We start from the raw sequence: 18,676 nt of genomic DNA, 5'->3' as shown, positions 1-18,676 counted from the left end.
ATCATAATTGGATCAGTAGAGTTTTATTTTGACTTTATAATCTTCTTCAGCATGCTTTCCCCCCCTCTTGTTCTTGGATAGTGGAGCAGGCAGTGTCCTGTTGTAGCTGCTAATTTGCATGTATGACTTTCCTGGATGGAGAGCAAAGTCAGGCTCCTGCTGCTCTGCTCCGGTTATCTTCTCCGATAGCTTCCCCAGGCCACGCAGGAGTCAATGTTCACCCTCCTGGTTAATGAATGGCCTCTTGCATGGTCGAAGCTTTACTTGTGCTTTAGCTGTCTCTTTCTATGGGTTTGTCTTACTGATTGATTTTGTTAAACCTTCTTTCTTAAAGACACAGGAAGTTAAAATTTTACCTTTATCATAACAAATGTTTACGTATTCCTGTGACTAACTTTACAAGAAGCGGGATTCTTTCTGAATCTGGGTTTTACACAATATGAGGTTTCTCTTTGTTAATTTTAGTAAATTAGCCTCCTTTTGACAGCCTGTTATTTTGTTACTTATATTTAAAAAATATATATATATATCTCTGAACTTGGTATGCAGTGACGTCCTTATTACTGACTTTTTAGACTCTCAACTATCCAGATGATGAGTTATCACCAGTTTGATTTAATGATATCTTTTCCACAGGGGAGCCTCTTGTGCATAAGATTCAGCCTTTTGTTTTTCTTTTTGTTTCATGATTATTTTTTTTTTAAATCCAACAAAAGATAAATTGTATATTTAAAGACGCATTAAGAAATTCTTATTGAGATTTCCCTAAAAACAAGTAAAAAGTTTCCAAACTGTTGACAGTGATACATAAGGAACAAAAGGTGAGTCAAAGCTTTAAAAAGGTTTGTCAGCTGTTTTAGGAACAGACTTACCGTTATTCAGAGGAAAACATTCAGAATCAGCTGGTTTGACTCTTTTCTGGCAGACTTGAGTCATTGTATTAATTCTAAAATACTTCTGTAGAGATAAACATATCCTCAGTCTCTCTGTGATAGTTGTCTCTAAAGTCAGCTGTTTATGAGAATAACAAAAAGAAACACAAATTAGTGCTTCCACTGTTGCCTCTTTTCATCTATCAAATGGTTCTGCTGAATAATACGATTTCTCCGAATCTTTGATCTTAATTGATAAGATTTTATTCATTCGGTCAAAGAAGGTGACCAAGAAAGATCTGAATAATTTTCTTGGCATATTAATTGTGTTTTTGCTTAAGTAGGACACCATTTCCTCACACAGTTTCTCAGGTGAGACATGCAGGGGGGCATTTACTGCTTAAAAATGACCAGATTATTGTTAAGAAGATTGCAACTTAATTCCTGCTTTATCAGGAAGTTAAATTAATATTGAAACATTGGACTTTAGCGAACGTATTCTGTGAAGTCGCGCTCTGTTAAACAAGCATCCAAGTAAAATTTACAATCTTACGTCTACAGAGCAATAAATAATTGCATTGTCAGCTTAATAGCTGCAACATTCATCACTTTATAGGATGTGAAAATTACTCTCTCATCATTTTTGGTTTCTGCTGGTAATCAATCCTGAAGTGTCCATATCTGTGGGCTGTCAGTGCAGGTAGCAGGACCAATCCGAGTCGAGGTTTCACCTAATGAGTACAGTGCCACTCACAAGCTAATATTGACTTAAGCATCTTACTTCTGTGATCACATTTATAAAATAGCAAAGGCCTTCTGTTTAATAGATTAAATTTAAGAGTAAAAACAAGCCTTCATGTTCATTTTAGGGCTGCCTGATAAGTGGAATTAAATGCTGTGCAAAGTCAGTTTTGCTCTATTGGAACCACAAATGACTGTTTGGTTGCAGTATTTAGTAGGACTTTATATTTCAAGTGCCTTGCATGCAAATTGTGAATGCTAATAAAATATTTGGGTATGCTGAATAAATGCTCACTTCCCACAATGCCCCTGCATGATGTGGGACTTTAGTGGTTGTGGTGCTAAAGTTCATAAATGGTGGTGAAAAGGAAGAGTCTGAAATCTCTGGGTTAATCTCAGTCGCAGTTTTCAGAAACAGAATTTTAATTATTTTGTGCAGTAGTTAGTTAATATCTGAAAATGTTTTTATTAGTTGCTGTTGTTTTTGCTTGTTTTATGATAATACCCACCCATCTGTATTTATTTAGTTCCTTCTGTGCAGACAGCTTTTTTCCCCCCAACTGTCTTACATTTTTACTATGTCCAATTTTGTCATTTTGCACATTTAAAGTCAGACTTGCATTCACTACAGCCAGTGAATTGCAGCAGTGAACACTGATTGATACTTTAAGGAATAGCCTTCAAATCGGATTAAAGCATTTCTTCTGACCTGAAGGACCTTTCACAGTAAATGCCATACAACCTCCCTCTGTGGTAGAAGTTTTTGGTATGTGATGATTTTAATTTTTATACATATTGTGCTTGGCTTGTGCAAGTGCAATTGTCGGAAGATGGTAGATAAAAGAAAAACAAAGAATACTTTTGTTGCGGTGGCTGTTTTCAGGATTGCAGCTTTTAGAGCTGATACAAGATTACATTTGTGTTCAATCCCCATTGTAAAATGCCAGAAAAAAACATTAGTCGTTTGTTTGGTAGTTGTACTAAATCTTAAAGAGAAAGTTCTCTTCATGAAGTTAGCTTTTGTATTATTTTACTGTGGCTTAAACCCTACATGCCAACGTGTATTTTATTAGTTAAAATCACAGGAATAACTTCAGCACAGCTGACAGTGATGTCTCCCCCACTGCCTGCGTTTGCTGTGCTTTGAAAGGTAATCTCTGCACTGAATGGCGTGTCTTTTTTTTGTCTAGGATTTCAGCTGAGCTCCACCCTAAACCGCATTGTCTTTTATATTATCTTTTATAGGCAGCCATGTTGCCGTTGCTGCTCCTTTAAGGGGCTGATTAAGTTTTTGATGTTGCAAATGCGCATTTTTGAAGTTTTCTCCCAGGAATTAAAAGTTTGTGGGCCGTGTTGAAACATGTTGAAGCACAAAGACTGTCCTTTAGATCATTCTGGCTATCTTCTATGTGGGATGCTGCTGAGTTCAGCCCTGCCTGGAAGGAACAGCATTTAGCATCATTTTAACCTGTAGCTTCTCATGTTTCCAAAATCGAGCGAATTGAAATGTAGATTTAATTTCTTTCATACCGCAGAAATTTGAGATTCACCACAGTATGATACCATTGTCGGTGAAATAGTTTATTCTGGTTTACAAATGACTACAGTCACCATATGAGCTGTGGGGCTGTCAGAATAACTCATTGTGCCTTTTGGATTAATTGGCAATGCTTCATTTAGACCTGGGCTGTTTCAGTGGCTTCTCTGCTGTTTGCTAGGCTGTAACTCAGTTCAGGGTCATTGACTGTGGTTTAAAGAGGAATGTCAGTCAGTTCCTATTGTCTCAGTGTGTGAACTGTTTGTCTCTGGAGAATATTTAATATACACTTTCTCTGTGTTCAACTGTGAGTTGTTGAGAAATGATACCCAGAGATGGCAACTATTAAACGTTTATAGATTTTCCATGTTTTGTGTTTCTATTTGTTTGTTTCTTGTATATTTGAATAAAAAGTGGCTTTGTTTTATGTTAGTCTTGAAAATGTTTTGCTTTTTGTTTACCATCTTGCAATTTCCTACTCCACCCTTCATTGTTTCACCTGTGCAGCCAACGCTTTCTTTTGTATTTATGCTGCCTTTAAATGCTCGTGTGAAGCTGGAATTTCAACAATCTCTTCCCAAAAACACCTTAAGAAGTCGGATTTTATAAACTTGCTGATCTTATCTTGCTCTTTAAAGACACATCAGATAAACTTTTGTCCAAAAACCTTATTTCTGCAGGTTAGTGTTTTTCTTGTTGTGTTTTTAATTAATTTAATCATTAAGCAATGTTCAGTGTGCCATTCTCTTACAGTCCTGCCCTTTAATTTTGCAGTCCATTTTTATTTTTTGAATGTTGATGTCTGTTCTTGTTAATGTAAACTGTGTCTCTCTGTTGAGAGATTAAAGTCTTTACTCTGCCTACATCCCCCAGAATGCTGTGCGGTTCTGCATTGGAGTTCAGTGAAATTATTGCATGTATTTTCTGTTGATATTGATCACCTCTGTTGCAGTTTGTATTGTTATTGGTTTACTCTCCAGTGTATGAATGTAAAATTAGCTTTATTGTGAACACAGTCAAATCTCCAGTAGACTCCAGCAGCCGTTTTCTCAACTTTATGAATCGGACTGTTACAACCGGGCCCTTAGCATGATTTAAACAGCCGCCAGTGTCTGAAAAGTTCAGAGGATCAACCCGGCTCGCACGCAGCCTCTCCTGCTCCATTTCTGCTCTGTCTCTCATCCCTGTTTATCTTTCCTCCTTACTTTGGAAAAAGGCCAGCCGTCTTTGTCAGCAGTTTTCTCGTCATCTGGCAGGATTTCACACACCGAGCGATCTCGGATAAAGTGCGAATGCAAGCAAATGGGAGCAGGTGGAAGTTTCTCTAGGAGAACGGTTCTTCCCCGAACTCTGATTCGCTCAGATTAAACTAGAGATGGAGACAAATTAGTCACAACAACCCACATGTTCTGCTTGAATATGTGTTGGAGCTGTTCCCTGACTTTTGTTGCAAGTTGTTGTTCTTTCTTCATAATTTTGAGTCATAGCCTGAATACTAAAATATTCCTGGTGCGTGTCCATTAAGAGGGTGTATTCAACACTATTTCTGCAGAATTTAATCAGTAGTTCATTTTCAGATGTTCTACTTCTGTTCTATTACTTCATTAGCAAATGAGCTCATAGTCTGGGACTTTTTTCTATATTTTTTTGTAGTTATACACACTTAAATGCTGGACTTTAAAAGTTAGCAGAAACTCATTCACTAATTGAGTGTGCATTGCAGATTAAGCACTTCTACAACAGGTCATTCTCAAAAAATTTTTTTTTTTTCTGCTCTTTAGCTGTATTTACAAGTTAACTCATTGTCTGAGACTTTTGGCTGAAACTACCTTGCATTTGTAAGGTTTTTTTTTATTTATTTACTTTTGTTTATTTTACTTTGATATTTTGGTTGCACCTGATGATTATTTCTGCACTGGATCCTGCACAATAAACGTCCAATAAATGAAATATGGCCTAAAAACTTTTTAAGTGAAATTAAAAAAAGTAAAAAATTCTGATGATTCTTTCTTCTTCTTTTTTTTAGCTGTATTGTTAGTAGTTCTAGAAAATATATAAAAATAAATAATTGGGTGTAGATATTGGATTACAGTTACAGTTTTTTTTTAAACAACACTCTTAAACAGTTGAACCATTAAATTGCTTTTTATTACTTTTTTGAAACCATGAAACTTGGTGTGGTTTCAATCTAGAAATGAAGTTTAATGCACATATTTAAATTCATAAACTGAAGCTGCCTTGGAGTGTTTATCTCAGGCAGTTTGGCATTGATTTCAAAATGTCTCTGAAGCGAATAGGAACTCAGGAAATCAATAAAAGTCAGTATACTTTGGAAAACGGTTGGCTGTAGCATAAAGAATACATCATTTAGAGTCAGTGACCTGAAACACACAAAACCACTGGCATGGTGATTGAACTGTGCATGCTCTACCCTCTGGCTGCATCTGCAATAATATGCTTCAGTCCGAATTTTGTGAGATTTGTAGGTGGTCAGACCACAGCATGATCCCCAGCATGAATTGAAGACGTTTTCAGCAAAGCTGCAGTGTTATCTTTGAAAGAAACCTCTCATCTAGTCAGAATCGATCATCTTAATGCTGCTTCCTGTAGTGTTAGTCTAGCTGTTGTTGGAAATTTCTTGGCTTTCAGATTTAATCCCACGTTTTCTGTAAATCCTTTTCTGCTGGATGAATCACCTACAATTCATAACCGCATTTTCTTCGTGCAGTTGGATATAAAATGTGTTCATGAATGTGAGAAGACTCTGTTCTTCTAGAAGATTTAGTCTCAGGGCTTTGCTTCATTAGAAATTCCTTCTCTAATCTGATGACTAACCAGGAGGCGTGGTTCAGGGCCGAACCTCAAGCTGTTTGTGGTAAGAATGACGCTCAGTGTTATATTTACTTCCACCACTTGTGGTGAGCTGTACATGTCAGTCACTTGCTTCCAGCCAAGTTCTGAGTGATTCCTCTCAAAGTTCATCTCACACCAAAGAATCACTTCAGCTTGTCCTTATTTCAGAGCAAAGTACTGATTTTAGATGAGCAGAGCTGCCTGTTCCAGCCTTCGCAGGACTGCTTGTCCTTCCTTGGTGTGGAAAGGGAAGAAAAAAAAAAAGGAAAAATGTGGGGAAAAGTGCCGCTTATGATACTGAATCAAACCCAGCCATTTCCTGTACGCTGAGGCAGAGCGCAGCACTCTCCATATTTGGTGATGGTATTTGCATGAAGGGAAAACCTGGGCTTATGGATCTCGACTGGTGTTGAGATTCCTTTGTTTTAGCTTAGAAAAAAAGCTCTGCTTTTACTTTAAATACATTCATATATAATGTATGGGAACCATGCTCTCTTTCTTCTTTTTTATATAACAAGTGTGCTGTATTTTGGTGTTTTTACATAACAATGTTCTAGTGATGTCACACTTTATTCCTCTGCTGTGTCTGTTTGTTTTCTGTTCTGAGTCTGTGGTTGCATGGAGATGGTGTTGTTATGCCTACCCTTGACTTCATATTGTAACACGTGTCCCTTGTGTTTGTGCTCATGTGTGTTTGTGTACACTACTTTTTTTTCCGCTCCACTTCCACCAGCGCTAACTGTGTCGTTTTAAGAAGGAGATAAAGGGAGTTATGAGTCAAAAACACTTAAAATGTGACTAAAATAGGAAACTAATACCTCACCATTTGAGAAAGTGGAGGCAGTATTTTAAATAACTTCTTCTAAAAAATGAATGTATGAAATGTTAAGCTGGTAAATCTATTCAAAAAAAAATCTTGTAAAAGTATGATATTGAATGTTGTTTCTTCTTTTTCTTAGCCTTTTGTGTATTATTGTGTGCATGATTGAAGCATGTTTATATACTCTCATTGTGCATTGTTGGATATTAACATATTTCAGGCTTTTTTGTTGAAAATATTGAGGTAGTGTGGTGACGGGGCATCTTCTCTACAGCGGACAGCAGTTATCAAACATCCTCATCAAGTTTAACTCAAACTTTTCCTCTTGTTTGTCCCTATGAGGGATGTGAAACAACCAAGTAAACATTCAGCTCGTTCACAATTCTCACATTTATAAGATCAGGATCTGTGCTTTGACTCAGCCCAGGACTTAATATTTATATTAGTGGCTCTGTTGATAAATTTTCATGTTGCAGGGTTCCATTGGCCGTTAGCTCTAATTTCCATTTTTAATAATGATCTTAAATTTCCTCCAAGCACCTTCTGATACGTGGTAGAGAATTGAAGATGGACCCTATGATGATGAGCTGGACATGTCATGACACTCCCACCTCCTTGCTTTGCAGCTAGCATGAGTTAATGGAATGCTGTTTTATTTTTATCTTATTTTATCTTTTATGTCAGTCTTAGAAAATTATGTGCATGTTGAGTTTGACTTTTGTATTCACTCCCACAATAAAGTCTCTCCTTTGGATTTTCTATATTAATAATGATAAATATTTATTTATTAATAGCTCTGTCTTTGTTTTATGGGTGATAACATGGTAGAATAACATGTGGTGCATTAAAATCAGTTCAAAATGTGATTTTAAAAAATCCGATTGTTTAAACTTTTGTAACCTGGACTCTAATCCATTAGTGAAATTTCTTTCTTCTTCTACAAACCTGGACTGATTGATGACACTGAGTGCTCAGAATAAGACATAAACCTCACATTACAGTGCTAACCTTTTATTTAAATGCTGGGAAATTGGTCAGAAAAGCTTTCTGAATTGTAAAATGTTATTTTATGCATTTCTTTTAAACTTGTTGAGGAGTAAAAATTGAATGATAATGCAGAGAACTATATTCATTAAGATAAGAGCTAGACAATGCTTTGGGGAAGTGACCCTTGGCCCCTGGCTCAGCAGCCAGCAGAGGAGTTTGACTTTTTTAAAGCGCCTCCCGGATGTTTTTGTAAGGCCCTCCTTTTCTGTGCATCTACTCCCTCAGTTTACTGGAGAATATGAGATTTTCTTCCTTCACTGAGCAGGAAGAGGCTCAAACATGACGTAATCCTTAAAACATTTGACATTTACCATTAACATTGAATACTTTTACTTTGTGGTTGAACCAAAACCTTTCTGGCTTCAGTTTACCTGCAGGCTACTTTTTGCAAAATGATTGTTGTAGCAGCACTAAATTAAAAGACAGAGAGAGAGCAGTTGATAAAATATCATTTCATTTAAAGAGTCATTTCATTTTGAGAGTTGGATCATTCTTAAGGATTTTTCTTCTCTTTTTGTGTTTGGCGTTTCTTCACAAAACCTCTGTGTTAAACTTCCCTGCATTGAGGAACCTCAACCTTTACATCCAGGCCTGTTTTGTGACATTGTGCACTTATATAATTGAAACTGGCATTGGAAAACCAGCAAAACACAGCTTCTCTGTTGGTTGACTGAAAGTGCTACTCTGTCACTCCCACTTTCTGTACGTATTGCAATAAAAAATAATGTTCCTCCTAAATATGTTTGACCTGCCGTTTAAGCCATGAAGTACCTATAATTATAATTATACACATTTTTTGGTTCATTTTCACTCATCTTACCTTGGCCTGATTTCTGCCAGACATGACTGAATAGCCTTTCTGTGCAGATGTAGAGAAACGCATCACACCCCAGTTAAAAAAAAACCCCAACAAAAACCTTGAAAACAAAGGAGAAGCAAAGTCATTGACATTTAGCACTATGGAAAAGCTTTCTAATCTATCCTGTGGTTTTGGAACCGTGATAATGAGAGCCATTATCTATAAATGGAGAAAACATAGACTCAATTGCTTCAGTTGATTTCATTTATTCAACAATAAGGAGGAGAATGAGCAAAAATGGCATGTTGAGGGGGTTTTAATGCCAAAATCCCTGCTGACCAAAAAGACCAAAATGGTAGTCGTATAAAAAACATCTTTAAGATCCACAAGACTTTTTGGGAAAATATTCTATGGATTTTTAAGACAGAACTGGAATTTTTGGTTGTTGTAAAATCATCACAAAAAAAGAACATTGTACTGAAAGTCAAACACGGTAGTGGCACTATGATGGCCTGGGACTGTTTGCAGTCAACTTGCTGTAATCGTTTGAAACACGAATCCTACAAATGATCAGAAAATGCTGAAAAAGAATATCTGGTCAGCACTTAGCTTAAGCTTAAGCTAGCAGTTTTTGTGTTTGGTCTAGTCAAAGTTCAGACTTAAATGTGGTGGAGATGCTTATGCCATTACATTAAACTGGATTTTTACACGCAAAGTCACAAGCATTTCAGGCTGGACTTAAAATTATTTCTAGAAAAGTTGAATTTCACTTATGTGTCTTTTTTTTTAAACTTAAACATAGAAATCTAGATTTTCCTCTTTTTCACTTTATTTTGGATAAGAGTGCTAGCATGGCTGTTTCCCTTCCTTTAAAGAAACCATGACATGCAAACAAACTTGACTAGACTTGACCGTTTCAGAACTGTTACAGTGTGATTTGAAGACTCCCCAAGCAACATTTTGCTCCTACAGAAAAACATTCCCTGAATTAGTCTTAGAAGCTGTTAACAATCTTCACCCCTGTTATAACTCTGATTGTAAAGTGGTTCTAATTTGGTTACTTTGAATGAAAAAAAATTAAATAAAATCCCCTTCAGGATATGAAATGCTTCAGGCCCTCCTACCAGACTCATTTAAAGTTAATTACTGAAAGCACAACGACTTTTACTACCCTCCTTTGTGCTGTTTTCTTGCTCTTTGATGCTGAATATTTCAGTCGTTTTGCAGCAGCTGTTTTTATTAATTTTTAGTCTGTTGTAATCTAATGCAACGTTTGCATCTTTCATTGAGACATGAGCAACATTCACTTTTTTCATGTGATCCCTGATGCAAAGTAAATATTAAATCACATGTTTCAGCACAAAGAAACATTCCTTAAATTCTTTTGATACTGATAAACATATGTTAATATTTTACAAAATATACTCAAAGTCTGACCCTTCATGCCTGGTATAATGTATAATTATTTTGTAATAAATAGATTTGGTGGATATTTTTTATTCATCTTTCAGGCTAAGTTGAAGTTAGTACACTACTAACTTTGAGATCTTATGAGTCAGACTTTATTTTTAGAGGTTGTGGGATACGTTTTATCCAGATTCAGCGAACCTAGTTGTTGAAAGAACCCCAGACTTGAAGCCTGTGCGTTTTTCTTGTTTAAATGTGATTTAGCATAGTTATATATAAAGTCTTGTTGCTGCAAACTAAGCAGATGGACGGTTTTTACAGGTGGTTAAAACTGTAAGTTTTAGCTGTTTCTGCTTAAGTTTGAAAATATCACATGACTTCATGTGAACAAATGCAAAATTTCACATATTAAACTTCATGCTTTTGTTTTTGCTTTGTTTTATGTAGCACACCTTAATGAAAAATCACAGATATTTAAAGTTGTGCTGTGATGCGTTTATTCCCTTATAAAGTGGTTACATGAAACCAAAAGGGTAGTAAAATACTGCGAGATTAAAGGCTTGATTAAGTTTAATTAAGAAAAAAGTCAGAACATAAACATTTTCTAGACTTTTGAGATTAACGTGCTATTTGATGCTAAATGCTTTACCTCCAGAGTAGTTTATGTTGCTCGTTAAATCGGCGCCTGGTCTTGGTAATGAGGCTTACATTTATTTCTGTCTTTGAAAAAAAACCTTGAAAACTAGAAATGCATTTATAAGGAGACTCATAGAGGCGCTGGTGGTTTCTGGCCTACTGGCTTCAGTTTTTATTTCTGATTTGTTTTATTTTTTTTATCTAAGTATCTTAAAATGTAAAAAAAAAAAATTAATTAAAATGAAATAAAATTTAATTTAAAAATTAAAATTAAAATTACTGAGTGTTCTTATCAAGAGGATATTCTTAACCCAAGAGAAAAATAAAGGAATTACATAATTATTCCCATTTATTATATGTACCTAATCTTAATCTGACGTTTATTAAACTCAACTTGTGGATAAAAGTATATTTTCCTGAATGATGCATTTACAGACAGAAAATCTTGGCAGGTATTTATTTTGATTAACTTAATGGATAATTTAACAATTGGAGGCAAACAAAATAAAATTAGCTAATTCTGATCTCTGGTGGATTGATGGTGCATCTCTATAGAAACTACGTGCTTAACAGTGAATAATTGTAAAATTACTAAACAGTCAATGCAAAGTATTTACAGTTAATGTTGTTGAATTAAATTATTCATACGCCAGGCAGATTTAGTTTAATATTTTAATTTAACTTGCATGTTTCTTTTGACTGGAAGAAATATTAAAACCTTATAGTTTGGGTTGAATCTAACAGAAAATCTATGCAGGGAGTTGAAGATTAGGGTGATGGCAATGAAATAAAAAATGTTTGTTTGCTATAATACCAAAGCAGTTTCCCACAGATTATTGAGAATAGTATTTCATTTTTAACATGGCATTTATAGTCAAATTTAAATAAACCAGATATGTTTTTTTTGCCAAGTTGATGCTCATTTCACATCATTTTGCTGTCTTCTGAGTAATAACCTGGTCGTTAAAATTAAAATTATATTAAACCTTAACAGTACATCCTGTTCTTTGCATTTTAATCACAATTTAACCACAATTAAAAATTGATTAGACCCATTAAAATGGGTTAGAATATATTTCACCTCCTAAATCAAACTCTAAAAACCAGAACACATTTTAGAGATTTAGTAAAACGATTTCAGGAAATGACTTGGGATTTTTGTCATAACCTGTAATTTTTGGAGCACTTAATTTAGCCTTTCTGACCTTTCTCTAAACTGTTTGAGATATTTACTTATAAATGGAAAGCATGGAAATTGTCTAAGCTGATTCTTGTATGCTACTTTTTCAGAGTGAATGCACAAAGTTTCTCTTTCCTGCAGGATATTGTCTATTTGTCTTCCTTCCGTTCACATTTCCCCACTGAAGATGGGGGAGTTTTAAAGTTAACTTGCCTCACGTTCTCTCTGCGGACTCTGAGTCGTTCTCCATGCTGGAGAAAGAGACTTGCTCCTTGCAGCACACCGTGACCCCCGTCTACAGTAGCCAAGCGGCTCTGACTCACAGCACATGATGAATGACCTCAGATCTCCCGAGACAAACTCTGCTAAAAGAAAAACAAGGGCGCAGGGGGAAGGAGGGCTGAGATGTGGTTGAAAGTCAAATCTCTGCATTTTTAACACTTGGATAAATAAAACGCAGCACTAGTGGGAATCTGAACTTGCATTATTTCAAAGTGCAAATCAAAAGATTTCCACACTTTAACTTTCAGGCTTGAGGTTCATCTCATTAGTTCAACAGGAAGACGAAACCCACACAACCTCAGGTTATGAGTGGGCTGGTGTATTGTAGCAGCGCATCTGGCCCACCCTGATGTCAGACTCTAGATTCGTTCACGCCATTGTGTTTCTCCGAGCGAACTAACAATTGTGCATTGTGTGTTTTTTGTTTCAGGGGAGCCGGGGCCACTACCGGTACCACTGGCAGAGCCACAATGTCAAACACAGCGGCGTGGATGACATGGTCCTGCTCAGCAAGATCAGCGAGGACGGCATCGTGGACAACCTCAAGAAGAGATACATGGATGACTACATCTTTGTATCCTTCGCTCGCACTTTCTGTTCATAATCCTGTGAGAAATGTCCAAGCCGTCTCATTCCCACTTCTCCCAGAATAGCTGAATGCCCGTTCACTGTGACATATTAGCAATGAGCAATCCTTGACGTCAGTGTGGGAAGGTGACAAATTCCCCCAGAGGTCCTGCAGCGAGAAGGTGGGAAAGGGCCTCTTTGTAACAGATCTCAACCAGATATCTGACCGCTGTTCCATCTGTGAGTCAGACGTGCTGTAGTTTGTCTCACAGGGGGATGCAAAAAAAAAAAAAAAAGTTGTGAGTGACAGCGTATTGCATAATGGAGAAACCTCTGTTCAGGGAATCTTTCTGTACTAGATTTTGGATGGAATAGAGTAGAAACAGCTTTTATGTTGCTGCAAAGGGGGGAATTCAGGTGTAACAACAACAACAGATATAAAAGTTCACACAAAACGTTCTGAAAGTGTTAAAATCAGCATATAAAACTGGGTTTCCTCCAGAAAACCTACTAAGCCTGGTGGTAGGGGCGCTGGGACAGTCATCCAGCAATCTATCGTGTTTTTGAGTTAAATGTTTATAGTTGACAGGAAATTTGAAAATATTACTAGGTAATTGTAAATGTGTTATTGGAAAACATGAACAAAATCCAAACAGCAACTATAAAGGCAAAAATAAAAAGAACCAAATAAATAAACAACGCTTAGCCTGGAGGGGTTGCAAGTACAGCCTGGTGGCCCGCCAGGCTTATAATACACATGGGGAAACCCCATAAAGACAAGTTTAAGATAAGATAATCTTTTATTAGACCCATAAGTGGGAAATTTAAGCTGTCAAGACAGAAAGTAAAAAACCACAAAACCCGCCTCCAAAAAACCAGTAATGTAGAACAAAAAAGAAACGCCACACAAGCCAAACCAGAAATATAAATATAAAAATATCAATATATGAATACAAGAAAGTAATAATATACTGTACAGACTATAACAAAAATATTGTGCAGTTATTAGAAATGGGTATATTGGACTCACAATCTGAGGAATGTGCAACTGAATCGGCTCACTCTTGGAAAAGTTACATAATGTGCATTTGTATTGAATATTTAAAAATATATACAAATTATGTAAAATATTATACAGTATATATCACAAAAACACATGTGCAGTAACAGCAGAAATGTTATTAAAATGCATAAGAATAGATGATTGTGCAAACGGCATTGCCGTGGCGATACTCAATCACTGCCATGTCTGGCTATCCTGCACAAATGCAACATTTAGGTTTCTAACATGCAGCTGTTGCTGCAGACGTAAGCTGCTCATGACGTGCAGCGAGATGAATGAATGACTGAATGAATGAATGAATAACCTCTTTGAATGTTCTCAGAGCAGCTCAGTGCATGGACCTCGTCGCCTCTCTGGCACGGCTTCGGATTGTGAAGTTTAGTAAATGCTGCCTGTTTTAGGCTCTTCAGCTGTGAGTCAGACCTTTGATTTAGGTCAATAAATAGCTGTAACTGGGAGGTCTCTCTGCTAAGGTCCCGGGTCACTGTGAGCCACCCATAATAGCAGCTTTATTTGCCATGAGCGGCCTTCTGTGTTAGGAGCATAAAACCTCAGTATTACATGGAAGGTCCATTCTCTGGGATTTGTAAGCCCTTATTTAGGTCCAGGCATGATCAGCAAACTCGCTGCCGCAGTTCTGTTGCACTCTCTTTACGGCTGGTTGTAATTTGATGTCATTTCCTAATTGCTGGTTTCTGTGATCTTTAACGCGTAATCTCCCCAGACGTACATCGGCCCTGTGCTCATTTCCGTCAACCCCTTCAAGCAGATGCCGTATTTTGGAGAGAGGGAAATCGAGATGTATCAGGGAGCTGTGAGTACATCCAAACTATGACTCTACACACAAAACATTTTGTCTGGGTGAATTTGAGATGAGCGCCGCCTGAAAGACAAAGCCCGCTGATGTGCAAACTTTCCAGCAGCTTGGCGCAGATGTTTCTGTCAGGAACTGGAGTCAACCGTTGAGTGTGCTTGGCAGCACCTTCTTAGAACAGCCTGTTCGAGTCTGCCTCCTCTCTTGGCCGGCCTGCCGAGAGTGGGCCTGCCTCCTTAAGCCAGGAGCAGACTGAAATCCAGTAAAATCTCTGACAGACTGTGGGAACGCTCAGGGTCACTCATGCCAAAGAACACTTTACTTTCTTAGAGATTGTTCACAACCAATGCTTCACTTTTTTGGCGCAGCTTACAGGGCACAATAGGAAGCTTAGATCTGTTTGCTGAACTTTGAGAACCGGGGCGGAGATTATAACAACCCACATGTTAGGAGGGGTGTACTATTTCTCCACGCAAGCCAGTCCCTTACTGTACTGGGATGTGCTGTCACTGAATAAACTCTTTCCAGTATTGACGTTTATATAGATTACAACTGATCAAATTTGCATCGCCAGTTCACAAGGAATAAAACATACAAGTCTGTAAATGTCACAGATAAAGTACTATAGATCTAGACTGGTTTTCTTTCAGGGATTTTCCCCTTTTATTTATCTTCATCCATCTTCCCATCGACTCCAACCATCTTGCTTTTTCACATAATGTTTTGCAGTTGCATATAGGCCAAAAAGTTTTATTTTTGGTCCACATTGACCAGGACACTTTTGGCCAACTTTATATTGGTTTTCATTCAATAATTGCTTTATTTTGCCACTTGTCCGTAAAAGCAACAAATATGTGAAGTGGACAGACGACCAATAGCCGTCATATCTACAAAATTCTCCCACCTGAGTGGGCTTGGATCTCTGGGCTGTTTTTGTCATTATAAAGATTTTTCCACATTCCGCCTTTCAGAATTTTATTTGCAAAATGTGAAAAATAAAGATAAAACCCTGGTGATACAGGTGTAGTGTTCGAGGAACAACGGCTTCACTGGTAACCTTGATAGAAGACGCTGACCTTAGTTTAGAAATGTTTCAGAATAAATTAGACAGCATACTAAACTCTAAGTATGCATACAGTTTAAGTCACAGTTTGTATGTGTTGCTCTAGGTGAAAACGCTTTATTCATAATTCACATTTTGCATGTTTTTATTCTTCTGTTTGGGTTTCTAAAAACAGCACAAGCACTTAAAAAATAACCAGCCATTTTTTTTGGCAATAAGTCAATGTTTTTTGGCGAGCCATTTCAAAAGCCTCCCGAATGTTACGTCACAATCTACGGGCAGTGTGCCGTTACCTAGCAACCGAGCCCAGCCCCTCACCTAGCAACCCGAGCGCAACTCCAGAACGCTTGGTCAGCTGGTCTGCTGGATGCGCTTTACGAAAGACGAATGTTTTGTTGTTTACTTACCACTCAGAAACCACTGTTTTCTTTCTTTTTGGTTTCACGCTGACCCTCTAGTTTTGACCAAGCTGTTTCTCTGCAGGCTCAGTATGAGAACCCTCCTCACATCTACGCTCTGGCAGACAACATGTACAGAAATATGATGATCGACCGTGAAAACCAGTGCGTCATCATCAGGTGAGACCTTTTACAGTCACTTCAAATATCACCTCCTCTCCTCTTTCCCTCAATTTTTTGCAAAATATTCATCATCTGTGAGGGTGAAACAAAAGTAGTTCTCTGCAGAGATTACGTAGTGACATAAAGATGCTTAGGTATTGACAATATGTGAGAGTAACAGCTGAACAGGCCAAACAGGTTCTTTTAGCACAGATGACTGACTGAGAATGAGGTATTTTTCCATCAGAATGGTTTCAGTTTCAGTCGAACCCTAAAATAATGAAAGATCTGATCGTGTCCAGAAGAGGGAAATGATGAAAGTGAGGCTCGATCTGGTCTGAGTTAAGTCAGGATGTGTGCTGGGAACACAGCAGCTGTTGGGGTGTATTTTTGAAGAGCTTCCTTGTTTTGGCAGAGCAACACCTGCGCCTTTTGTAAAGTTTGCTGGTGAACATTTTTAAACCACAAAGCTGGAGGCAGAAATGTGTGCAGTCAGGTTTCCAGATATATCCTGTTTGCTCGCTATCTGAGCAGTGTGGTTCCCTTATTGCTTACCTCATTATGAATGAGCTCCGCTTCAGCATTTTAGCCTGTTGTTTGGACGGCCAGCAGTTGCTGGATCCGTTTCCATCATAAAGCCACAGAGGGACATTTCATGATCGACTAAATCAGTAAACAAAAGCTGGAGGTGGTTTTATGATGAACTGGTATCGGTAAACAATGGCTGCAGTGAACCACGGTGGTCAGCTGAAGGCTGCTGTGGCTCTTTCTCACATTAGCTGAGAAAATGATTGCACTGATGATGAGCTGCACAGCTCTGACTCACTGCTTCCTCTGATCTAAATCTATTCTCTATCAATTACATATTGAAGAGTCCTGGAGAAACCCAGTTATTGTAGGTTTCAGGTCAAATCTGAGGTGTTTGTGTGCAGAACATGGACATAGAGACCCTGTAATTTAAAAGGGTTGTGGTTTCTTTTTACAATCCGTATTGAATGAATTACTGCAGCTTGGCCTCCTCCATTGAGCTTCAGATTAAATCGAGCTCTAACGGGTTGTACTGAAGTTTCACTAAAACTTGATTTTTATTGTAAATCCTGCTGTTTCACATCTGCAGAGGAGGCTCAGCAGCTCCTTAAACCAATAAATGGCTTTTAATTGTCATTTTTCTTTCTTATATCATAGATTATATAGTTGGGTTAATTTGTAAATGACAGCATAGTTGTGAGTGTGTATTTTAGGCTTGTTAATTTGTTATTACTGCACTGATTTCCGATTTTATCTGGTGTGTTTTATTACCATTTTTTTCTGGTCTGATGATGTAATCGTCTGAAAACGAAACGCCTTAATTACATGTAGTACACTAAGCATTGATTTTGGTTTTAAGGAATACATTTCTCTGTTTGGGGGTTGAAATTACAAAGCTTTAGACTACAAGTTAGTGACATATTTGACTTTAAGCTGTTGCCTACATGAGAAGCGAGCAATCGCAGCTGCGTCTGTTTAGGAGGCCAATTTGGAGTCTGACGTCAGTGACCTTTTTGAATCAGCTGAGTGACTTCGCTAACAAGCTGCTAATGTTCTCATAGTCCTTGCTGTGTGCATTAAGTCTTTTGTTTTATTGGCGTATGCTTCCTTTTCAACTTCCTCTCCAAGAAACAGAGGGCAGCAGAAGAACCATACCCACGTATGCGGGTAACATAGAGCGTTATTTTTAAATACCATACTTGGGCAGTCGTATTGTAGCTATAATGAGACACTTCAGGGGCCATTTTCCTGCCGGTTTCCAAGGTGTGTCAGCAAACGCTGGACTTTATGATGCAGAATATGTAAAACACAAGCAAAAGGAGATGAGGTTGGCCGCTGGAATTAACACCACTGCAGTGGCAACAAGGCTATTTTTGCACTTTACAGTATATGCTGCTGTACACTGGACCTGAATGCATCAACATCTTTGAAATGCCAATTCTATCATTACATTTTTTACTGGCAGTCAAAGAGATCTGTAGCCAATAGCTAAAGCAACGGTATCTAAAGTCTGTCATTGTTAACTCTCTATTAGAATCATAATCTTAGCCTTTTATAATCCGCTCAGTGTAAGCCTTTCATGTCATCTCAAGTTTTTTTTATATATATGTCTTAAAAATCTATGATGTGTTCCAAATTTAAAAAAAAAAAGTCTACAGATCACGTCTATAGCAAAGTTTGCAACCTTTGCATTCTTTACATTTGTAAGAATCTGTGAAACTGAATACCTAAAGGTTCCTTCTTTGTGTTGTCTTGTGCAGCATGTGCCCTGGTGTGGTTAATAAGTTTCTGTTAGCTAAGCTTTTAGGATTTGAGAGCAAAAATGAGAGGGAACAGGACTCCAACTGGAGCCTAAAATAGCTCCTCAAAGATTAACTTCCAGGAGGAAAAACAATACTCTCAGATGC

At 37.5% G+C, this 18,676-nt stretch overlaps 1 protein-coding gene across 2 annotated transcripts in view; it reads left to right on the top strand.

The window, feature by feature from the left end:
- Nucleotides 1–18,676, top strand: part of myo1ea (myosin IEa) — a 52,842-nt gene that overhangs the window by 3,449 nt on the left and 30,717 nt on the right. For both annotated transcript variants that reach the window (XM_028014756.1, XM_028014757.1), the window contains exons 2-4: nt 12,605–12,748; nt 14,529–14,618; nt 16,165–16,259. In XM_028014756.1, the coding sequence (XP_027870557.1) occupies nt 12,605–12,748; nt 14,529–14,618; nt 16,165–16,259 (329 nt within the window). The remainder of the gene's footprint in view (nt 1–12,604; nt 12,749–14,528; nt 14,619–16,164; nt 16,260–18,676) is intronic.

The sequence above is a fragment of the Xiphophorus couchianus genome, chromosome 4 (assembly GCF_001444195.1).
Source record: "Xiphophorus couchianus chromosome 4, X_couchianus-1.0, whole genome shotgun sequence".
NCBI classification, from domain to species: domain Eukaryota; kingdom Metazoa; phylum Chordata; class Actinopteri; order Cyprinodontiformes; family Poeciliidae; genus Xiphophorus; species Xiphophorus couchianus.
This window is presented reverse-complemented; position numbering and strand designations above follow the sequence as displayed.